Raw genomic sequence first — 25,923 nt, 5'->3', positions numbered from 1 at the left:
TAAGGATACTAGTTTCTCTTTTACAAGAATGAAATTTCAAACTTCTTTTACATTTTTCCGTACAAGCCTCAACGAAAGCCAGAAAATTCATGAAAATATTCTGGTCGTTCATGCGATAGATGTCTCCATTAATCCGTGAATTCACAGTTTTGCAATTCTCATTTGTCGTCATGCGACTTCCCTCGGGCGAGTGTTGATTTTCCGACGGTCGGAAAAATTACAGACTTTCTCTCTTGCATTTTTTAAAGTCAAGAGGTGACATATTAAACGAGAAAAAATTCTGAAGGCTGGCAAAAAAGCTATTGATTCGACGGCTATTGCAAGGTAGGTTGATCGTCCGTCACAGATATCGATTATTCACCTCTCGTCTTTCGTCTTTGCATTTCCCTAAAAATAGATACTGTGTATTTTTGGCATGTGCCGGGAAAATATCACTCGTCAAAAACGATCTCTTTCCAATAGAAATTCGCTGTAGGTAGCTTGTCGACATTTTCTCGCACATATCGAACAGCAGCTCTTCTCTAGTTCTCTGATTACTCGTAAATATGTCAAAAGCATTTTCATTTATTGCCTATGACGATAAAACGATACTTTATGTTTATTCTTCTAGAACATATTACTCGATATTAATATTTTGTTACTTACAAATAACACTGACAAGTTTATAGGATAATAATTTGTAATGATTATGTTCTTATATTTCTATGTTTGCAATGAGATAGTGATGCTTTTGACATTAATAGGAAGCATAAGCGAAATAAGCTGCGATTGTGTTGAAACATAAATATGTAATATTATGTTCTTTATGCATGTTGTCGTCTAGCAATTTACATATTTATGCTAAACGAAGTTTTCTTTTTTTTTTTGGTTTCAGGTGAGTATTGTGATATCTTGGCAGAGCACCGTGGAAAGACCGTAAATTTTGCGAGTACCCGCCATGAGATTACGAACATTATATTTCAACGGTAACGTATAGGCTTTTACGCTACTTGTCAGTACAAGCCCTCGCTCTTTACGACTTGGCATCATAATCTCGAAAAAAAACGTCACAATTTCTCAAAGCAACTTGAGAAAGTTTTACAAACACCATTCTCGTTCTATCTGTCGCGGTAACGATGTTTATATCACGAGACATCTTTTATATCGAAGAAAATTATTCCTGCAACGTCGTCTCCTGCAATTTCAATATTTGCCTTACGTTGAAGATAGCCCGAGTGTGAGAAATATTTCAATAAGGGAATAGAAAATATGCTCCGCTGAAAGAGGGAGACGATTGTCGCAGTTGATACGTGAATAGTTGCGCTTGTTTATCGGTTTGTGCGTCGTCGTCAGGCTATAATGCGACTGCGTAAATAACAACTAATTACCGCTATCAACTTCTGTCGTCGCGCTAACACATATTCCGCATCTAATATGCGTAAACTCGCGCGATTTGCATTGACGTACAATGACGCATTGTTCTGCGCCCTATAAAGCGAGAGCTTTTGCATATTTTGTTTATAAAAGGGGCGCTTGAGCGCGAAAATCGGGCGAGATTTGAAGAATTTTACGATATGAAGATCATTCGTGTCGAAGTTAACGTCCCATTTTCGGAAATATTGCTGAGTGCGGAGGGAATTCATTTCCCGATGCGCTGCAAAAAGAGAGTACCAGCGACAAAAGAGGATTGAAAAAAATGAGAATTTAATTAACATACTCTTGTCACAAATATGACGCGAATCTCCGCGAATCGCTGCATCTTGCGTAAGATTTTATAATCGCGGTGCGCTGTTTAATCTCCAAGCGGACATATCCACACGTCGCGAGGCGCAATTAATCTCGCAATTAATACCGAACGTTACCGCCGCGAGGGTTATCCAAGGGGTTATCCCACAGGAAGGTAACGCCGTTAGATCTCTAACAAGCATCTTCGGTGATGCGACGGACGCGAATATGTTAATAAATCCGCCGGCGATACCGGCGACCTGCGCCCCAGTGCGACGTGTGAGCGTCAGGTAATTTATCGTATCTCGAGGGACTTTGTAACGCGTTGCAAGTTTTACGAATGAAAACTTGACGGTCGGACGTTAAACGTTAATCCGATTCAGCGCACCGAGTTCAAGATTTTACAACGCGGCTCGATATACTTGCTTCCGCGATATAAATACACGCCGAACAAATTAACTTTATCAAACTCATCAAGATAATTCATCCAGCTAAATTGAAACATAAAAGAAGGATGAGGGAAGCTGCGCGTTACCTCCGCGCATTCGCAAACTACGGAATCGCATGGCTAGCGCGTATGGTTAGAATCAAGCTGTCGTATCCTCGCAAATCTCCCGGAACCCAAATAGCCCCAACCGCTGGAAACCAGCCGATGTATTTCTTTACATAAGACGCGACGTATACCGCGTTTATATTATAACTTATTACCGATTCGCGTTACTCGAATGACTCACGCGATCCCGCGCGCCGATCAGCGCTAATTCATTGCCGCGAGTCGGCCGGTTGCAAGGTGTATGCCTCCTGCCGGATGCCACCTCTCGGAGGCATGTAAATACGTAAATCGCCGCGTTGCTGCAGTATTTCCGGATTAATCTCGTGCTCGTCGGTTAATACGTGCTTAGGATAGCGCAGTGAATACGGCCCGCGGCCGTGCTCTTTATGCAAATTACATGATAACAGAAAAGTGAGCAGAAGAGTTGATACACCCCGAAGACGAAAGCCTCAAAGCTTTTTTTTAGTTATATAACGGTTTTTTTGCGCGCTAGTTGAGAAATGCTTACTTTTTGGTTGTTACGATTGCGCTGGCTTTACTCTTATGCCAAATGGCAAATATTGAAATCATGACGTAATTTTATTTCGAAATTCATATTCGAAAACTGAACTTTTTTATCACTTCGGGTTATACGTGTATAAGCAATTTCCTGCTATTTCCCTAGCTACTTCAATTTAATGGAAAAAAAAAATTTGATTACGTAGCGGATAATAGATATTCCTTTAACAATCGTTCACTGACTTTACTTACTGAATCAAGATAATTAGATAGAAGTTGTTTCGCGCGTGGGTGTCCCTTCTCGCGGTGAATTTTCTAGCAGCGGTTTTCGCGAAAGGGCTCGTAGGCGGATGGAATAAAGAGAATCGAAGGTCATGTAGGGAAGCGAATATATCTCCGGGCGGGTGGCGTGTACAGGGAAAGCGGCACCTACGCGATACATACCGACATTCTAAAAATACGGGCTTATTTTAGCGAGGAGGGGGATGTACCCGCGTAAAAACGATACTGCGCTAAGTGCTATACGGGCTGCTTAAGCGGGGAAGGTCACAATGAGAGCTTCGGAGGCTACGCGTCATCCGAAAATGCGCGGATAGAATAACGTTGGAAAATCTTGCGCAAATATTAATAAAAAAAAAAATGAAACCAAAATACACACCAAATATACACGCGCAAGCTGCGTACACAGAATATCACGCACGATTTTTTAACACGTTTCGAAGCAGAATTTTCCTTGGGCAAACGTGTAACTAAATTTAAATATGTATTTCACTGATTATTGGTTTTATTTGCATTTTTCACATTATAAACTTCAGAATGCACCCCTTCTTGAAAGTTGGTATTTCACATTTACAAGTGAATGCAAAGGAGCATAGGACGCCTGATACTATCGCAGTCAAAAGTATACCTAACCATCTACGAGTCTGACAATACTGACAACGATATCGATCGTGCGGGAGGTCGCGTGCGTGTATTCTCTTGTTCCTGCGTGGACGTGTCGTGTCAGCACGTGTGGCGCCGGGCGTCGGGTTGCCGCGATGCCCTCTCCGACAGGCTGGTGAAGAAAGAAACGAATGGAAAGAAGCGCGTCGCGGTGTTTAATTATTTCTACTACGGGTCTCGGCCCGTAGACGTAAGCGATCAAGCAAACATAAATTCTTTTCCCGACAACACGCGTCGCTATCGTCTGTAACACACATTGATAGCCGAAAGAAATTTTTTTTTCTGTAATTGTTTCTAGTAGCAAAAGAAATGCAATTATTATTTTAAAAAATATATATTTTATTAATTTTTTAAATCAAAATATATAAAAGAATTAAGCTAACACAAATATTGAGCCGAAAACATTGCAGCAATTTTCACAGTCTGAAAACATTTGCCACGATAAAGCTGTAGTGCTATTTATGATATATTTTGTAATGATGTCAAGAATAATTTTATTTATTTATTTATGGCACTATAAATTATAAGTTTTAGGGATTAACTGGTGAAATATATTAAAATTTATATCTCTTGCTAAATTTTCTTACGATACAAGATATAAAATTACGCTCCATGTAGGAAACTTTAGAAGCCTAATTTCTCAATTTTTACCTAGCGAATACTTCGTTACCTTCACGTACGCGCCGTCCAATTGCACAAAGAAGTTTCTAAAAGTACTGTAACTGCTCTTATCCAATTTTCGATCGTCGGAATCCCGTGCTATTAACGGATCCTGATCTTGTTTCCGGCTGTTCGGCTTTCTCGCCAATCAGTGCGCCAAGCTAATTTTAGCCTCTATCGATTCCCACCTGGTAGAATTCGGATTGGCCTGTCGTTCAAACGCGATGGATGATACCGCTTTTAATACTGGCGAATGAATCGTGCATCGCGGAATATCGAGAGAGTCGGGAAACATTAATTGCATTATAAATACCTATTGATCGTTAGGTTTAAATAAAATTTTTTATACGACATAATTACATTTGCAACAATAAAGAGAAAGAAATATATATTTTTTATTTAAAAGAGAAAAGGGAAAAATTAGCAAGTATTGAATTTTGCATAAAAGTAATTTTAAAAGCAAGTTTTCACTCAATGAGAATATTTTTACCTAATTTTTATTATATTAATGTACTATAGAAAGTTAAAACTTATGTACTACACGTGAAACTTGCAGACATTACTCTTTGTAAAGAACAAATTTGCTTAAACTTTAGCGCATTATAATGTTATTAAATATCGTAAGTGATGAAGTACATAAGTTGTAAAGTAAATAAGTAAGTCGTAATACAAAGTAAGTCGTAATTGTACGTCTCACAAAAATAGGATCTGTCGAAAACAAGTTTATATTCTCCATAAAGTTGTTTTCGACTAAACTTGAATTTTAATGCACTATAATAAATATTGCAAGTAGCATTCTGCATTTCGCGAAAATTCAATCTGCAGAAAATAAATTCGTTGAGTACATAACTTTTAAGGCGTTATAATAAACATCGGTACGTAATGTTGCGTGTTGAAATCTTAGAATGTGAGATTTGCGGAGAATCACGGATAACATCTCGGAGTTTTGAAGTTTTGGAATCTTGGGACCTTGAAACTCCGACATGAATCGACGGCAACTTTAGAAATGTAAAATCTTACAAAAGCTTAAGGCTTCAATAGATTCAAAGGTTACAATACTTTAAACTCTAGAATCTTGAAATTCTAGAATCTTAGATATCTGGAACGATATTAACTTTTAATTTTAGAATTGTTGGCATTCTATACATATGACGTGGGAACAAAATTTTTCGTGTAAAAAAGAAATAAATTAAAATTGGCAGTGAAATAAATTAGAATCACAATTTATATATTTTTACGTAAACTTTCTAGTGTGTTCCGCGCAAAGCAGGACTAGCGTTTCTCTTCAGCTTGTTTTGCGACACGCATCACTGAGGAGAAATTCAGTGGTGCTGAAACACCAGGTATATCCGTACTTCTGCATCAGATTGATACCATTACCTAATTAATAGGCGCCTGTGGAAGAGACATGTCTGACGCAGTAATGTCATTTTCACTGCGGAGACCGTCTCATCGCACGAGCAATCTAGAGCATTGCGTAATGCTACAAATAAACGAGCCGGGGACTCTTCTTTAATATTATAAATATCAGCCGTATTGATCGATGTCTCTGACACAACGTGCGTCGTTGTAAACAACCCCGTCGCAGTGAAACGAGTCAGAAATAATTTCCGCTCCTTTCACAACGCTTTAGAAAGCTTAATGTCGTATAAATAGCGCGTTCAGCGCGTTGCCGGCTAATGTGTAACCAGCATTGTCGGAATCGCCGACGATTGATCGCGAAGTGCTGGGAAAATTGTTATCTTAACATCCAGTTCGATTTTTTACGAGACCATAAATCAAATGAACTATAACGAGATGGACAAATTGGACTAACTGAAAGTAATAGATAACGCGAAATGTATATTTTTCCTGAGATGTGTGAATTATTCGGTGCAGCAACACATTTCGAGACATTCTCGAAAATATCTTTATCGCGATCTGAATTCTTCATGTTCTCAACTCAATAAGCCATCCAAACACTTAACTGCACAAACAAAATTGCGTCACGATGAAGATTGAGCGATTGTTCGCTATATTTAGCGGGAATCGTTTTACGGCTCGCTTTGAATACTATTATGCCATGCATAAAAAGATTATGCATAAATAAGTAGCCGGACACTTCGGAAGCTCTCGTCACGCGGACAGGGTAATTAAGAAAGTTCGCGTTCAACGAGCAAAAGGTTTTTCCGTGCTGTAAAATGGCCCCGAGACGATCTCGTTTCCAATAAGTGGAACGAGCTTCCATAAATTAATAAACCTTTGGAATTCAGCACGCCAAGCGGCGGCGCCGTGCACAGCATCTCTCCGTTCATTAAAATTGCATCCCGTGTTTATGTTCCTGCAAGCCGCTCGCTCCGTTCCGTTGCGTTCCGATCCGCTCTATACTGTGGCCGATGGTGTGTAACGTAACACGAAAGTAAATTTCAGGGGCCGCTGGCCATCGCTGAAAGATTGATCGCAAGGCCGAGAGAGAGAGAGAGAGAGAGAGAGAGAGATGCTGCTTCGACATAGCATTTCCTGCCCACAACCTGCCGTAACTATAAATTCTTCATCGCATTTGTAAAATGCGCTCCGAGGTGTGGAACCAGAAAAATGTTCCAAAATTTCCTTTGTTGAAAAATAATTTATAAATTTAGTAATAAAATTGCCAGGAAATTTGCAAATTAATATTTAATAATTTAATAAGTTTGCAAAGAAATAAATGTCACAAACAATAAATAACGAGGAAAAAAAATAATAACGAAGGAAAATGTATTTTATGTAAAAAATGTATGCATTATTTATTTCAAAATTTTTGCAGCATTTTTGTTCTTATTTCTAATTTTCAATTTTTTTACTTATTTCAGTTACTAAAATTTCCAACAATTTCATTTTTATTACGTTTTATCAAATATCGTGAATTTTAAATGAGAATTTTCTCAAAATAAATCAGATTTAGAATTGAAACGAAAACAGGTTAAAATAAAAATAGAAAGGATTATTATCTGAGTATTTGTTTGTTGAATAAGATTTTACGTTCTTGTTAAGAATGTAATAATTGGGCGAATCGAAGCTTTCATCAAGGCTTAGCCATTTGTTCCGCGAACGCTATAAGGCGAATCGTAATTTGCGATTAGCGTGCACTAATTCTCCCGTAGGCTCTTTTCGAAAACAAGGAGCGAGCGAAACTTGCATTCGATATAATACAGGTAATCCTAACATCTAACGCGAAGTGTGCGGGCCCCGGGCCGCTCGTTACTACTTCACCGTGAGAAACTGTTCGCGCAACGAGCCGCATTACAATTAGCAATTAGCATTGCGGCGGCCGTATGTTAATTAGAGTAATAACCGTGATACGCTCGGCCGCACCGAAGTCGGAACACCTTAATCGCGCCCCAGGAAAAGAAGTGCACGGCAGCGATAAAGCTTGTTATTGTTATCTTCGGCTGGGGAAGAACTGCAGCTGTGGGCGAGCGTTGAAATACTCGGCAATCGCATTAATCGCGAAAACGCGACACGCATCGCGTATTATAATATTATCATTTTTCTTCCCTTTCCGTACGCTACTTTTTTTCAGTCCCGAACGTGCTCTAACTGCAGAAGCAAACTCTTAATTATGTTAGAATAAAATATATACAGAAAGTAAAAAGTTATAAAGTGAGTTAATATAAGTTATAAGTAAGAAAGTTAAAAAATTATTGTCGAAGTATAAAAATTTATAGCCTTCATTTTATTAAAAAAAAAGAGAGAGAGAGAAATTGCAAATTAAATGTTCGAGAAAAGAGATGTAGAATATTCATACATATTCACATAATTAGCATGAGAAACCGATTTATAATGCCTTAAAGCTGCTTTTATGAATGCAAACGTATTTTATGCTTAATTTTAATGTAGCAACGCGATCAGTTAGCAGAAGTAAAGATAAAGGTATTTTATTACTTTTTGATCATCTTACACGTGTGTTGTCCTGCGGGTCGCATTGTGTAAGCTTCTCAGGACGTTCTCGATCACAGCACAAGAACAAGATGACGTATGCGGGTGACATTATAATGCTGTCTGATGCTTCCGTTAAGCATAATTGTTTCCACCGTTATTAAAGGAAGCCGAGTATCCTCTTTCCTTCTCATGTTTCACGAGATCTAAGAACTTAATTTCTGCCTTAAGCACAGAGATTTATGTAGAATATTAGAAAGTTATCCTAAATTGGGAATAATAAAGATTTTATCGGGCCCTAAAATGACTACATAGTATAAAATATAAAATGGCGCGTAGTTAAATCGCGCTATAAAACAGTGAGTATTCCATTTTATACTCCGATGAATACTAAGCGAGAAGTGTGACATATTGTCATTTGCATAACAATTTATTTCATATCTCACTTCTTCTTATAAATATAAAAAGAATAATGTCTGCGATATTTTTGCAATGAAAATCTCGTTCTCCGAAATATCAATTTAATCTATTTTATGCACGCTATCTAGCTTCTACGACTTTTACCTCAATTATTTTGGAAATTGTGTACTCAGAGAATTGCGAGTTAAATTTAGCATGTAATAAATTTCTTTGTGTTATCTGCCACGATTACATTTGCTGCAGATGGAAGAGAAATCGTTCCGAGATTTCGCCAGTTTTCTTTGTCACCGCTCATAATCATTAACGTTCTACAGGTGTGCGCTTTTCGTCGATGCCTCTTGTGAAGCCTCCTCGTTTCCTCTTGCTTCTCATTCGACTCAACCGTTTAAAACGCCTATCCTTCCGTAAAGCTCTTCGTGCCTTTCGTGTATTAAAACACAACGTTCTAAAGCTTTGCCGTAAATTTCCATGTTAATGATTCGAACAAATATAAACCACTCCGTTGTACTTACGCGAGTTTCTCGCTGGCTTTTATTGTCTTTTTAAATTATTTCAAAATTTTTATATTATATTATTCATTATTCAGACATTACTTCAAAACTGCAATATATATATTGCATGTTTCTTTAATAATATATTTCTATCGAGGAACGTTTTTTTTAACGAAGCTGTAAATAAGAATTGATTAGTTTCAAAAAATAACGCAATTATTTTATTTCTTTTATACATACGTCACTTTTTCAGAGCTAAATTAGCTCATGTACTATTCGCATATCTAAATGTAATTATATTTTTTTTTAATTGAATTTTATTGACATAATACATTTATTTTTAATATTATTATCTTTAAAATGCTATTTACGTTATTCTCAAAATAAAGAACTCGCTTATTGCGACCGCTTTAGCTTTTCATCGATTTTCTATTTTCTCTCGTGTAGATGTCCGCATTGTTCGCATTAGAATCCGAGAATAACATTCGCTTTATTACAATAACAATATTTTCAACACTCTCGTTTACAAAATACAATATAATTGGTAACATAAGTCGTAACATAAAGTCGTTAATTTTTGCATAATAACACGCTTTTCTCTATCTCGTATGTACAATTTTAATGGTGATAATCTTTTAGAGTCTATCTTGAATTTACGTTTATATTGATCGTAGGTTGCGTAAATGCCGTCGAGCGCTTATCGAGTTACGTGCTTCTCGAGAAAGTGTCGCATAAAGCAGATATATCCGCCTTTCTTCTATCTTTAGTTAAACGAGCGTAACCGAACCAGTCGCTTCATCTCCGCAATTATGATATACATTACATAAATAGCTCCGCGTTAAACGTAAGAATCGTTCACGAGTACACACGCAATTAATTTCCACGTGCTATAATGCAATATGCGAATACCGTTTTTAGAAACACGTTCCAGCTTGTATATTTTTTTTCGCGATCGCTCGAAGAGCTAACTAAATGTTTCGCGTCTGACAAACAGAACCGGTTGCTTGTAAATGCCTGTAGGAAGTATGGCAATCCCGCCCATTACGTGCACCGGCGCTGTCGGAACTAATAATCTCTCCTTGATTAATGCGCATAATTAAACCAAAGATAAAAATATCATCTCAACACTGCTTTCGAACTTTTTAAAATTTATAAAGATGCAGATATACGAAGAAAAATACATTGTGTGCTTTTGCATCTGTCTAATACAAGTTTGCATTTTTCAATTAATTTCTGTGGAGTTGCATAATCACGTGAAAAAAAATATTTATTTGAGTAAAACAGTCTCAAGATGTTAAAATATTTTGCGCACTTGTATTCTTAGAATGTCAGAAATAGAAATAAATTTCAGATATTGAAATTTAAGAAAAGATTGAACGTTTTGTTGTTGTATAATGACGATAAACTATGCGATACGCCAAACATTAGGTTGGGACTGATCCGAGACTTTTGTGTAGCAACGTTAATTACTTGATAGTCTTAATTGAAATCTTACTTAAGGAGAGCACTTCGGGCTTGTTTCTGAAATTAGTGGCTTCCGTTCTCCCACGTCATGCGTTCACACGTCACCCCGGCGTCGTCATACGTGACGATCGATACAATGTGATTGTCTGTTTCGGAGTGCCTATTATTTATTAAAACTTTTATTAACAGATAAATGACGCATACATATTCAATTATACAATCGCAAGAATATTGCGTTTATTCGAAAAATTTATTTAAACTTTAAACTTTGAAAATACTTTTCTATTTGAATGCTATTATATTCGATAAAACAATGAATTGGAGTGAACAAATTTATATTATTTTATTGATAATTTATATGAATGATTTATAAATTATTTTTTATCATTGAAAGTTAAATGTGCCTTTAACTGGTTTGAAAATTTTTGAAACAAGTTGTCAAGCTTAGCGACGAAGGCGAAGTACCAAAGGTAACGACACAATCATCGCAAGACCAATCCCGATCGCGGCACTGTTTGGCCGCGCGCGAAAAACAATTCTGCCAATGTAGCGCCGCTTAGACGTGCGATTTATCCGATCCACCCACATTGCCGAGCGATTTAACGAGCCGTCGTGTAACGGTCGCTTAACGATGATTCAGAGACCGGTCAAATGGTGCTTGAACCTCTTCTCCACTCATCCTCCCTTCCGCTCTTTCTCTCTCTTCCTCTCTTTCTCCTCGCCTTTGATACACGCGTCCCTCCGCAAGTTTTCCACTCTCTAGCCTCCTCTGGTAGACCGCTCTCGAGCGCTGGTCTCGTCAACTAAGACCTCTAAGAATGCTACCGGCGGGAAATGGTCGCAGCAACTTCCTTGCTTTTCCACGTTCGATAATTAACATTCCTTTGTCTCGTCCATTTCTCTTTTTCGTGGAAAATTAAGTTACCAAATATATATACCATCGTTGATTAACAATTGTGCAAATAGCGTTAGAATTTAAAACTATTTATTTTATATTTATTATTTATTTTGTTCATTTATTGTGAATGTATTAACAGTAATATTGCTTTTTATTTGCAAAAAAAATAGCAATTGTCGCTTAAACGATTTTTCATGCACAAACGTACAAGTTGAAATTTTTATTTTGATAAAATAAAATATTATCACATATAATTTAAATACTTAAATGAGGATTTCTCAACGTTGAATGTAGAGTAGAAAAACATTGCTGAAAATTTTTACGAAATTGAACATATTATAAAATAGTTTTAATAAACGGCATTAATAAATCAGATGTAATGACTAAGTATGGTATTGCCTAATGATAAAATTTAATTAAAATCAAATATTTGTTCAAACTGACGCTTTTTCGTTGATATTTAATAACCCTCTCGTGACGAAACGGTCGTTTAGCCTTTTTCAATTGTATGCCGTTTAAAAATTTAAGTGTGTCGTTATTATTTTCGTAAACACATTATCCTGATGAAGTCATCAGGATATCATATATAGAATCAATTTTGCAATTCTCGCGACCTTCTGCCAACGAGAAGTTGGCAGTACAGTGACCTCACGTATTCCGCATGCGGAACTGAACATCCACGTAGCATCGTAACTTCGCACTCGTAAACCTCCAGCAGCGAAACGACCGACACTTCCGGAAAGCGCGGCGTTGATGCACTTTAGAGGTCAAAATGCATCAGCGAATCAAGGCTTGATAGTAGAGAGGATTCGAAGCTTCCATTCGTGAAAAGCACTCGCCCGATTTAGTGTTAAAAGAAATGCAATTGTGCTCGCGATGCATTTTGTTCCGTGAACTATTCAGAATTGAAGACATAAAATGCAAAACACAAAACAATTTATTTTTTGACACTATCTGAATTATTGGTATATGTTTTATTATATTTATATGTGTATATGTCATATATTTTATTAATATCACTCAGGATTAAGATGTTAACTCTATCATTTAGAATTATGTAAACATAAAATTTCTGATCGCACGTGAAAATATTTTTTGATATAGCGTTAATCAAATTTATACAAAACAAAAAATTTTCAACATTTTGAAATATTAATTAGTGGACTTTAGAGTTCACGGTTTAGTAATTGAGTTCTCAATTATCAAGCTATTAGTTGAAAACAAAAATTCTTAGATTATAAAATTTTCCTAAATATCATGAACAAATTATTAGCAATATCGGAGAGCGTAAGAGGATGTTATTTTTTTTCATTTAATATTAAAGATTAAATATTGTTTAAAAAAAAATTACTTGCGCCAATCTTGGAACAAAAATGTTCCACTCGTTAGAAATTCTTCAGTGCGTTGGGACCTAAACGATCTCGTTACAACCACTTCCGTTTCCGTTCCCGGCGCTGGCACGCAGACACGATCGATCTGGCGTCTGGTAAGCTTCCGTCTCATTCTATCCTACTCTCTGACTTGGAATATTTTTTTTCCTTTCAAGAATAAAGCGCATTTTCTTTTTTTCATGCGATAACACAGCATCGAAGCTTCATACATTAAGTTTTAATAGTTGATTATTTTACTAGATGTTCTGCTTTTATTTTATCAATTATAAATTATATATGCATTTGTAATGCTTTGTATGCTTTATAAATTTATTATATGCATACATATATGCAATACACACCTTTAAAAATTCACTATAAATATTTAATATTATTAATTTGTTGCTTTTATTTTAACGGAGCTCAATTCCGAGCTCAATTTGCATCAGTTCAAAGTAAGCAGTAATGAATAATTTTCCTCTCTCGTGAACATTCTCTTATTCTTCTCAAGCTTAAACATTCTGAATGCACCAACACTCGTGCAAATGACTAGTTTGCGTCTACATTTCTTCGAATATTGTTTCCACGTATCACACATTATGTTGAATATACGAGGCCTGAAGAGTCTTGAGCTCCGAGATGCAATAAATTTCTCTGTTTCTATCCATCCATCTCGCTCGCATCGCATCGCATTCACTCGCCCACCTTTCCCATAACCACAGCGCCGCAGCCGTTACCAATCCGTCTGCGGCGCAGGCCGATGGCCTTTTCGCCCGCTCCGTCTGTCTCATCTCGTTTCTCGTTCCTTGTTCCTCGGCTCGCAACGTGACTGTACCGCCGCCGTCGCTGCCGCCACCGCCGCGCCGTGTATCGATCGCGGTCGATGCTCGCCCGTCGAGCGAAATAACGTTAATCAAACGAGGGTGGAGGAGGGGGGCAGGTGGTGGTGACCGCTCCCCTCGTTTGGGGCTGAAGAATCATCCGACAGTGACATTGAATTTACCGGCCGGAGTTCACGCCCCGGCTTCTATATTTGATGCAATTGTTGCTGCGTGACACCACGAATATCCTTTATCTTTAATTTTTCAACAGTCGCGGAGATTCGTGATTCTAAAGAGATTTTTGTTTGTAGAAGCTTCAATTCACTTTAAAGCGATTTCTCCCTCAACGAAAATATTGAGTCAAAAATATATTCTAAAGTTAGAAAGTTCGGGGAAGAGAGCTCCCCAAATACCAAAGTTGAATTCCAAGTAGAGTTTAAAACTTTTAAATAAATTACAAAGCATTATAAATTGTTACCGACGAACACAATTTGCCAAAGGTTTTACAAGAGTGTGCGCGTTGCCTAGTAAATCTTTTAAAATGCTTTTTAAAGGAAATTTACAACCGGCTTTTTAACTACGTTTAAAAGATTTGTAATCCCCTTGTGTTTATAGACTCTTAACTTCATCGAAAATTACATGAGTTTGCTTCGAGGGGGAAAATTTTTCGCTGGATTTCGCTTCTGCCTTTTATCGTTCCTCGAGATCTGTACTCCTGGAACGGTTCTTTTCGATCACCCCTTAGAGAAGCACGCACTACCGGAGTTGCGTCGAAGGGCGATGCACCAACGGTTACCGTTCCCGCGGGGCGGTTGCCATCCCCCTTCGGTTGTTCTCTTCTCTCCGCTCCGCCATCGTTACTACCACCACAGCGAGTGGCAACGGACTCGACCCTCGTCGGAACAACCCTGGGTTTCGAAGGGTTGGGGCGGTCGATGCAGCGTTACCATGGAAACCAGACGCGCCGTCCGCCACCCCTTCCCACGGTGCATTCAACCGTGGGTCGGCTGCGATCCGCGTTCGAAAATGCAACGGGTACCTCGATAACGGGAATTATCCTCGCCAAGGACACGTTTCTCCCCCCGAACATCGGTACATTTTTTTCCATTCCGCCCTTTATTCCGCGTGACGTGGAATTAACCCGCTGCATCCCCGTCGCGGTATGTGATTTGTCATACGCGCACGACCGTTAAAAATACTTGATTCTTTCTTCCACCCTGACGATCTTCAACGATTAAAGCAACAATTAAAAAACGAACGTTGAAATGAAAAAAGAAGGAAGCGATTGGAAAAGAGCTACGAAGTTTTTAACGTATTGCAGATTTTATTTTATCGCAAAACAACGCGAAAAAACATGGCCGCGGCTTTTCTGTTTCTGTTAATTTGTCTGAATTTGTTTGAATTACATACATGCGGAGTATTCCAGCATGCAATATGAATTTACGTTTAATAAGCAATATTTGAACGATTTGTAATTGGTCTTTTCATCACATCACGCGTTTCGCGTAATGATTTTTTACGAAATCTAGTTATAATTGATACTTTTGTTACATATTACAAGTCAATATTTCAATCTCGATAATCTCACGTAAGAAACTTGTGTTTCGGAGCTTTTGCAGAAGAGCTTGGAAATTTTCTGTAAAAAATATTAACTCTATATATCGAGAAAATATAATATACGCGTTACTACGACGCGTATATATATTCGGCGCATCTCTATATAAAAATATTCCAGCCAGCTCGGAACATTCAACATTCCGTGTGCATGTTATTTTTACGCATGCAGACATTCCACGATGCGCAGCGGCGTGAACTCGCTTTCAGCGAGCTTTGCTTGCCGCTGCACGCTCGGAGCGCGGCCTCCACGCGCTGTGCTCTCCTCGCGACTTCTTCGGCCTCGGTATGTTAAACGCGGCTTTCCGGCGACCTCGGCTCCACGGACGCTTCCCTCAGGAGCGTTCACCTTTTATCTCGGGAGTTAATCGAGATTCTTGCACGAAGACGGCGCGCGCCGGTCGCGCTCGCGCTGGTGTAGTAACTTCAAAAGCGTTTCCTGGAGCGCGCGAGAGCAGATGCTCTTTGTTCTGTTTGCCTCACCTCCGTCGCTTCCCCTCCGCGGCTTCTCGTTTTTGTTCTCTCTCACGCTGCAGTCCGTTCCTAATAACGTCGGTTGGTTTCTTGACCGCTCGGCTCACTCGAGAAATACCAAAAAAAAAAAAAAAAAAAAAAATCGGGACGATTTTGACGTGACGATTCTCTCTGTCAAATTCTTATCTCGTCGATGACAGCCGGCTTGTCGGGAAAAGCTTCCGGGAAATAATATTTTTCGTTTAGACTCAGCTCGGCGCGGTTGAAGTGGATGAAAAATGATCCCCATCTCTCTTCTTCCACGGTGTTTTACCGCTTTCTTCGCTTCTACGGCTTCCAAGCGTGGAAAAGCGAGCGTGTCGTCGCGCGGCACCCGATAAATTCGCTCGACTGGGTGGGAGAGAAGTACGATAACCTTCGCATTCGTGACCTTGGACTCGCGGTCTATACCAGTCCTCCCTCGTTCTTCCTTTTCCTTTGCCGCCGGCGCGCGGCGGTTCCCTTTCCTCCGACCGATCGCTCTTCTCTTCTGACTGCCAGGTGAAACATGGCCGTCCGGCTCGAGCGATTTAATTAGAGGGACGAGTCCTCGCCTCTCGTCGCGAGCCGCGCGAATAACTGCCGCGCGTCGGGGGTTGCGGAGGTACGAAGGGCGCGCGCGCGCGCGCGCGTGGGAATCGCATTAAAAGGAACCTTCGAGATAGGAAAACGCCGTAATAACGATTACGCACAACTACAACGACGATTCTCGAGAACGGTCCGACAGCGACCGATAGTTGAAATTATTATAACGTTATTACTGTTATTACAGTAGACATACGCGCTTTCATTATTGCAAAATCTCATGGAGGGTACCAGCTGCACAAATTGAAATAATTCCATTACTAAAAGCACCATATTATTGAAACGTCATTTTAGACAAATGTATGTTATGTGAAGAAAGATAGATTTAATCGACTGTGTCGCTAAATTAGAACGTTTCTAATAATCAATGGCATTTTAATTAAGATTAATTGCCGATTAATGGAAATTCGAAATTCACGAATATTGTATTATATAAATATTTTATTAAAATATTTATCCAGTCGTATAAAATTAGTGAATTGTCGAATGACGATTTAATTTTGTCGAGAAAGACATCGCAACGGTTTTTCATTGACGGCCTATATAATTATCAAACGTAATGTAACACGATGTTATAACAAATATTCCTTTTTTTTTTGCAGGGATGCCGGTTGACTGAAGATGGCCTCGCCGACACCCTCGCTGGAATCGCGCGCGAATTCCCTCGGGTCCCCGGTCTCGCTGTCCCCGGTAACGGTGAGCGGCAGTTCGCCGCCTGCTAGCGACTCGGCGATCTGCGACGTCGACAGCTGCGACTTGTGCCTCGACGCGCCGAAGCCGGGCGAGGATCCGTGTCCACGCTGTCGGCTGGGTAGCACCAGCGGCACCGGCGGTCGCACCCGCTGCACTGGCTGCAAGTCCACGGCCGAAGCCGGCGCTGTGGCGCGTTGCTACGACTGCGAGAATTTCCTCTGTCCGAACTGCGTGATGGCGCATCAATTCATGCACTGCTTCGAGGGTCACCGGGTGTTGAACCTGGGCGACTCCAAGTTGGAGACCGTCGGCACCGGTGGCGGCGGCGGCGGCGGCGGCGGTGGTGGCGGTGGTGGTGGTAGCACCACGATCACCGCGACGACGGAACTATCGAAGAATGCATGCAACGGCAGCAGCGGCGGCGGTAGCGGAGGTAACAATTTGGTGATCAACGGCGGCGGCAACACCAACACAGGCGGTAACGGCGAAAAAGTACACTTCTGCTCGCGGCACAAGCAGGAGATACTCAAGTATTTCTGTCGCACTTGCACCGTACCGATCTGCAAAGAGTGCACGTTGACGGAGCATACGGCGCCTCTGCACGAGTGCGTGCATATTTCGGAGGCGGGCACGCAGCAATTGGAGGCGTTATCGCGCACCATCCAGGAGTGCCGCGCGAAAGCGGCGGACGCGCGCGCGACCGTCAAGGCGGCGGAGCACAGCGCGGCAGTGCTGCAGGTGCAGTACCACAAGGCGCAGAACGAGATCAACGACACCTTCCAATTTTATCGGTCGATGCTGGACGAGCGTAAGCAAGAGCTGCTGAAGGAACTCGAATCGGTATTCTCGTCGAAGCAGATTTCCCTGAGCGTGCTCGGACAGCGAGCCACCGAGTCAGCGGACAAGATAATGCAGACCTGCGACTTTGTCGAACGAGTGACCAAAGTCACCACCATCACCGACTTTCTCATGGTCAAGAAGATTCTTGAATCCAAATTGCAATCATTGCTCACCTGTTCACCGAACGCGGACATAGCAAATCAGACCGCGGACCTCGAGTTCGTCAGCAATTACCAGGCCATTCAGGTCGGCGTGAGGAACACATTCGGTTATGTGCGTAGCAACAGTAACAGCGAAAACAGCACCGGCTCGATCGGCAAGCAGCCGCCGATCGCGCGACCCACCGCGCTATCGAGCAACGGCATCGGCAGCAGCGGCGGCGGCGGCGGCGGCAATATCAGCAACGGGCCGGGAAGCGGCGCGAGTGCTCTGGGTGGTCTACTTCTCGATCGCCAGTCTTACAGCAATGGCCTGATCTCTTCCAGTATGAACTGCGGCTCGTCATCGTCGCCGTCCTCGATCGATACTATCAGCACCGTGATCTCGAAACGCTTCAGCTCGGCCAACAGTCTGGGTCCGTTTTCCACGACGATCAGCGACGTGAATCTGAACGGCATGAACGCCAATCCGTATGAGAAATGGAGCAACGGTGGAAATGACACTTACCCGGTCGTGACGACGAATGATCATTTCGCGATGCCGTCAGCGGTGGCTGTGGCGGCGAACGCTGCCCCCGGCGAATCCGTCCTCGATCTAACGTCGAAACTGATGTCCGCCACTGCGATATTCCCGCCTAAATCGCAGATAAAACGGCAGAAGATGATCTATCACTGTAAGTTCGGCGAATTCGGCGTTATGGAGGGACAATTCACGGAGCCGTCGGGCGTTGCAGTGAACGCGCAGAACGACATCATTGTCGCCGATACAAATAACCATCGCATTCAAATCTTCGACAAAGAGGGCAGGTTTAAGTTCCAGTTTGGTGAATGCGGTAAGCGTGATGGTCAATTGCTATATCCGAATCGAGTAGCCGTCGTGAAAACATCTGGTGATATCATTGTTACCGAGCGCTCACCTACTCATCAGATACAAATCTACAACCAGTACGGCCAATTCGTACGCAAATTCGGCGCCAACATCCTGCAACACCCGCGTGGCGTCACCGTTGATTCCAAAGGACGAATCGTCGTGGTGGAGTGCAAAGTAATGCGCGTCATCATTTTTGACCAGACCGGCAACGTACTGCAGAAATTTGGCTGCTCGAAGCATCTCGAGTTTCCGAATGGCGTGGTAGTGAACGACAAACAGGAGATCTTCATCAGCGACAACCGCGCGCACTGCGTCAAGGTTTTCAATTACGAGGGCGCTTATCTGCGACAGATCGGCGGCGAGGGCATCACCAATTATCCGATCGGCGTGGGCATCAACACCCACGGCGAGATACTGATAGCGGACAATCACAACAACTTCAACCTGACCATCTTCACGCAGGAGGGCCAATTGGTTTCCGCCCTCGAGAGCAAAGTAAAGCACGCGCAGTGCTTCGACGTGGCGCTGATGGACGACGGCTCGGTCGTGCTCGCCAGCAAGGACTATCGTCTGTACATATACCGCTACGTGCAAGTACCGCCGATCGGCATGTAGAGCAGCGACGCGTCACGACGACGACGATGATCGTCGTGCGCCAAGTGTCAACGCTCGTCATCGTACCATTATCATCGCTACTCCACGGCCGCGGGATCACCGCGATCGCGTCGATCTTTCCCTTCACCTACGCTCGCCTGTCTTCTTCTACGGCCGCTCTACCGCCAACGCTCGCGCGCTCGATTCACCGCCGCCAGTCTGCCCATCGCCTTCTTCGCCCGCCTCGTCTACCACGAGACGTTTCACAAACCGCCGACGACCGTGAGATATGGAGCGCACTGTAAGCTGCATACGCGACTCGAGAGAGATCGATTCCCGTGCGAGTGTCGTTCTCGCGGTAAGAACGGGGCATTCTCGTCGGAGCTTCCCGAGGCGCTCCTCCTGAGGACTCCGCCGAACAACGGACATCATCGACGGTATGCGAGAAAGCGCGCGCTCTCCTCCTTGCTGATACCCTTCTCGCGCTCGCGCGAGTCGCAGTTCCATTCGTCCCCCGCGGGCGAACGGAGAACAGGAGAGAAAACGCGCGGCGCTTTGTGTGTAGCCCTCGCGACGCTGGATTCGAGGACCTGCAACGAGAGAGAGAAAGAAAAAAAGAGAGAGAGAGGACGTAATCAACCCTGCCCCGACAAATTCGCGCGCGCTCCTTTCTTCGCGCGTACGCGCCGTAAACGCGTGCGCGCGCGCGATAACTTACTTGTTAATGTTGTTATAATACTGAAAATACTGTTGTTGTTGTTTAGTTGTAGAGCTCGCCGCCGCTAGTCACTTCCCCCTCGCCTTCCACCCTCCGCCTCTCTTCTCCCTCGCACCCGTTACCAATCCTCCCCCCCCCTCCCCCCCTACTGCCCATCTTTTTATCCATATTCTCCCCCCCCCCCCCCCCCCCGCACTAATCACGATCTTCTCTCTGAGACCTCGTCCGATGATCACACCGAGAAGTACGCTTCTATTCGTCACGACGACACAGTCCACACATGACGCGCGCGTGCCGGAATTAATGCGCGCGTTTACACGTTTTTTTGTTACCTCTCTCCAACGGCGGTCGACCGAGGACGATCGAGAGCGATGTCGCGTTCGATTCACTTCCGGTCGCCGCGGTTCGAAATGTCCTCCCCTCCCCCCTCACCGAGTACCGCGCGAAGTCCGCGAGGAACGCGTTGTCGCGCGAGAGCCCGTTTCATCGCATTCTCCTGAGAGATCCACTGGAAGATCCACACGAAACCGTCAAACTCAACGATTTACACGATGTCTTTAAACGGGTACTCAATCATATCCCACAATCGCGCAAGAATCGTATGGTCTCTTATGCTTTGCATGGTTTATCGGCGTTTTTCTTTCTTTTTTTTTTCTTTCTTTTTTTATCGATTTTGTTTCCGGAACTTTTGCGTACGCTAACTGTACAAATAATTACGCCCCCGATCTTACACCCCTCTGCGTAAGACTCGAAATTAATCCGTGCATTATTATGTTCACACAGATAATTCGAGAAAGATATACAAATGAAACTTCGATATAGTGTCGACATATTTCGGTAACAAGCTTGGATCGTTTAATTGTTGGATCATGCTTGAACGCGTTTAAAATCGTTGCCGATCATTCGAGACCAGACGACGATTGAGTCAGGAATCGTCGTGAGAAAATCGTCCCGTGGATTCCGAATAACAAGACGACAGGACATTTTTATGCGTTTGCAGATCGACAGATCGGCCGGTATCCCCTGCCACTGAAATTTTCTCACAGTCCATTTTGGATAGAACCCCTTTTTCCTCTCCCCCTATTTGTTTGTGTAATGATTTCTCGACAATTCCTACGGAAACTCATCCTGAGGTGCATTTCGTAATTATGACAGCGACGACGTCGTTGAACGGTCATCGCGCACGTTCACTTCTCTCGTCTCATCAGTTTAACTTACTGTTATCGATTGTATTATTATCTTAGTTTTTGCTTAAGTTAAAAAAACATCTCTGCCCCGAGTCCGTGCGTTCGTGTCGTTTTTGTTTCCGCGATGCCGAGCCGCGTTAACTTGTTAAATTCTTCGCTGGTTCACGCGAAGAATTAATAAATGCTTGTTTGTTTTTTTTCTATCGTGAGCCATTATGCCAAATTGCGTTAACGCTTAGAAATCGCGAACTCATTCGCACGTAGATAACGCGGATAATTGACGAATATAAGGGATTCTTTAATTCGCAAAGACACAGAAATCCTCGAGTGAGTCCGTAGAGACCAAAATGGTATAGTAATATTTATATAAGAGTCGAATCTCAAAGAAGAGAAGTAGAATGCTTGGCGTTGATCGTATCCGCGCGTGAAGAAAAGCCGAAGCCGGCGCGCGTAACGATGCTTTAGATCATCGGAGCTCGTTCTCGGCTATCGTAGCAAAATAACGCGATCAATTACATTTATCATTATCCTCGTCAACGAACGAAAGTAGAAGGCGGATCATTGCTTTCTCCAAGTATTCCCATCCTTCGACGAAACCCTCGTCCTTCGTTTCTTTTTTATTTTATATTTTATATAATTTTTTTTTATTTTATTTTATTTTTTTTAGCGTAGTGGTATCTCGTAGAACATAGTAGTTATTAGTCGTTTAGTGATCCGTATAAGACTTTCCTTCTCGCACTGTACTTTGTTCTTTCGATAGTCACGCAGTTTTGAAAGGCACGTTGTTTCTTCTCTCTTCTTAGCTGTGCTTAACAAAAAACGTCTTTCTCCTGCTTACGTTTTTTTGAATGTCGACGAAATTCACCATCCGCCCTGAGCCACGAACGATTAACAACCACACCACCCTCCCACCTTAATTGTCGCGCAGCCGTTTTAGGTTCGTGCCGGCACATTATTCACACACTCGAACTTTATAGTATTAATATATTTTGTTGGATGGATTGCCAATCACACGGGAGCTCCGCAGCGCGATTCCGTGTATGTTTGCTATTATTATATTATATTTTTTATTATTGCTGTATTATTATTACTATTGCGTATTATTATTAACGTGTTGCGACTTTCGATTGTCGATACATTTAACGTCCCCGGAATATTGTGAAGGGAAAAAGGCTAGCTGGCATATCCCAACGAAATCCTAATTGCTTGGCCACAAGAATTCGCGGAATGTGTCAAAATCTTTGATTATCGATCACTGTCCATTCGCGCGAATCCGGAAATTCCGCACAGTTCTCGGATTCAGAATATTCGGATTCTCGTGGGAAAAATTGTTATATGAGTTGGAAGATGTGATGAGTGATGTGAAAATTGAATCATTGAATCATTTAAAAAAATCAATTCTCCACAACTCGACGCAGTCATTTAGAAATAAATTTCGAGTATGTTTCAACTCATTTGACAAAATTTTTTAAGTAAAAGTAGTAAATTGATAAAAATAATAGTCTATTAACAATTGAAACTCTCAATGATTCAATTTGAACGAATACGATAGCCAAAACGCGTTCAAACGTTTCACATCTTCAAACATATCCGTGATCGAGTATAATCAAAGATTCTGTATATAATTCGTGATCGTCGCTATCTCGTGATTGCTTGATTTGGTAGTCGAAATTTGAGAGTAAGCTGATATTTATATAAGATTGAGCTAATATATTTATGGCATTCGATTAACTTCGATTGTTACGAATTTCTAGCTATTGATCGAAGAAGAACAAATTGTGACCTGAATGTTTTGTGTCCGTTATTGTTTATCAATATATAATGAGAAAAATGACATATAATTTGATGAAAGGGAAATGTTAATTTCGATGACGTCTTTGCGAACGTAGTGAATCTTTTGTGATTATTATGTATGATAAGCATTTTGCACATCGCACAATCAATACGAATTTGTTATTTGACAAATATTAAAGTGTCAAATTAAATGTTTTTAATTTTTACACGAAATTAATGTTGAGTTATAAATCTTTTATTTTTTTACGCATTAATGACTACCAAACCAAGTGATCGTCAGAAATCCTCATCTTTGTTCGCCCCAAATATAATTTTGCAGACATTCCGTGAACATCTTTTTCCAATCTTCCTTCGAGTCGCAACGATCAGGACTCGAATGGAGGAATCGATTTTGACCGAAAGTACCGGACAATTTCCGATTGGAACGTCCTCAATACGAAGACAGCAAGGACGAACAAGGATGATGGATAATTAAGAGGATGCCCGGGGAACACGCAGTAATTAAAATTTTGTTGATAAGTTTCATTCTTTTTTTTGTACGTTTGTTGTTTCAACATCTCATTTCTATCCTTTGATTCTGCGGAGTTTTCGCGCGCCAGCTCGGGCAAACCGTCAAGCTATCTTTTCGACTTCTTGATTCGTCAAGCTATTTCAACGTTAATCGATCACGCTTCCGCGCCCTTCGCTTATCATTTTAAATAACTTGACAAAGACGGAATGCCGGGTGAACGGCGCGAAAGGCATCCGTGAGGCTCGTTATAACTCTCTCGCGAATTGACGAAGATATTAATTTCGGGAGGGTGCACGAAGGAAAGTTTTTTTTTTCTTTTACCATCGACGGCATCACAAGGTATCTGTCCATTAGTATTTATATCACATAAGCATGTGTCAATCTGTAGTTAAACATTACTATCATTATCATTATTATTACTATTATTATTAATTAGTTACTATTATTATCGATATTTAGTTACTATTATTATCTTTATTATATTATTATTCTTATTAATCAGTTATTACATCTTTACGTATTCACGCGTTGTGTCGCGAAAACCGAGGAGAGACGATGCGCCAACTTGCCAGCTAGCCATCACTACCATTCGCCGCTCTCATTAGTGAATCGACTGTTGAGGCGCGCGCACAAGACAAGAGATTAAATTCCATTCCTATACTATACGCATTACTCCCAAAGTATAAGAACCGAGAGATGTACGTACATGCGTGTATGTGTATATGTTACTACGTGCCTGTGTTTGTGTGTTTTATATATGCGTGCGCGCTCGCATTGCTCGCGTTATCAGCAAGAATGAGACGCCCGACGCGGGCGAGATGAGTAACGAAATACCGTTTCGACACTGTCACTTTTTTCACTGTCAGCCTCTTTTCTTCCTTTTTTTTGTACTGGTTTGTTATGTTATTATTAATATTATTATAATATTATTGTATTATTATTATTTTTAGATGCTAAAACATTGTTCTTAATTTAATTGTAAATCGTATTTTTGTTTGTTTTTTAGTTATTTTTTGTTGTAAAATGCTTTTTAATAATATTTTTCATTTCATGATTAAGCACGAGCATTGGTCTTATTTTTTTTATTTTCTACGCCTCCTGCCTGCTGTTCCCGACGACGTCGACGGCCCGGTTCGGAAAATCAATAGTCCCCTTTTGAGGAAAGTCCATTTTGAAGCGTCGCATAGAAATTCAACTCTTAAGAAAATTTTCAAGCCAGGAGTTTGCCAGAAAATCTAATTATCACTACGAAACTTGCGTATGAAGAAACAACTTTTCGCATTTCGTATTTAATTTGATTTAGTGCGGTTGATTAAATTTTTGTTTTTCATTATTTGAATAATTAAAACTTATTTATCATGTATAATAAATAATTTCAAAGGTGAATAATAAAGTAATACGAAATTTTGATTATTCTATCGATCATTATCGATAATTCTATTAATCAGATAATACTTCTTTTTCGCCTTGTAGTTAAATTATATCATCGCGTAACAGGCTGGCATTTCGAACCGATCCATCGATGTCTTTTCATCTGATAGCAATCGAGTTCCCATCTCCAATCCTTGTAGGCGCTTTAATACTAGTAATCGACGAGAGGACCTGCCCCCCAAGAAAGCTTCCTCATCGATGGTGATCAGTACATTCCATGTAACATATGCGTTATACGTAGCACACTGTGTTCCTTTTTGATTATAGATAATTGTAGTGATTTCTTAACATAGTAATCTCTTAGCATAGGTAGTTTATTATTATATTATTTATTATATTTATCAGCACACGATGTCCTCGTTGCCTGGAGTAACTGCTAAAATTTCTCATAGCAATCTAGAGAGCAATCGTTCTACGCGAAAGAAGCACCATTCGAGCTAAAAGTTTATCTTTTACATATTGATTAAAAATGTATTCACTATTTTTTTTTTTTTTTTTTTTGGTCTATCATTTCTCGTAATCGACTTGCGAAATAAGAATAATATTCGATCGATCGTTCCACCGATATCTCCTATTTAAATTCACAAGTCATTTTTTTTAATAAAGAAAGTCTCGTGATGTAAGCAGCACCAAAGAAGATAAAACTAAAAGTGATATTGACGAGTCATAAATGTGTAGAAATAATTTCGGTGAGGACAC

General features: G+C 41.0%; 1 protein-coding gene across 7 annotated transcripts in view; it reads left to right on the top strand.

Moving 5' to 3' along the window:
* Positions 1 to 25,923, top strand: part of brat (brain tumor) — a 108,436-nt gene that overhangs the window by 59,885 nt on the left and 22,628 nt on the right. For 4 of the 7 annotated variants that reach the window (XM_012364558.2, XM_012364556.2, XM_012364554.2 and 1 more), the window contains one exon: positions 17,030 to 25,923. This exon is cut by the window's right edge and continues 22,628 nt beyond it. In XM_012364558.2, the coding sequence (XP_012219981.1) occupies positions 17,049 to 19,604 (2,556 nt within the window). In that variant the 5' untranslated portion in view covers positions 17,030 to 17,048 and the 3' untranslated portion in view covers positions 19,605 to 25,923. Of the gene's footprint in view, positions 1 to 874; positions 966 to 17,029 lie in introns of all 7 variants that reach the window. The other 3 variants (XM_012364557.2, XM_067350130.1, XM_067350131.1) reach the window with 1 other exon arrangement.

Source organism: Linepithema humile, chromosome 2, assembly GCF_040581485.1.
Source record: "Linepithema humile isolate Giens D197 chromosome 2, Lhum_UNIL_v1.0, whole genome shotgun sequence".
NCBI lineage: Eukaryota > Metazoa > Arthropoda > Insecta > Hymenoptera > Formicidae > Linepithema > Linepithema humile.
The sequence above is the reverse complement of the archived record's forward strand: the minus strand, read 5'-3'. Positions and strand labels throughout refer to the sequence as shown.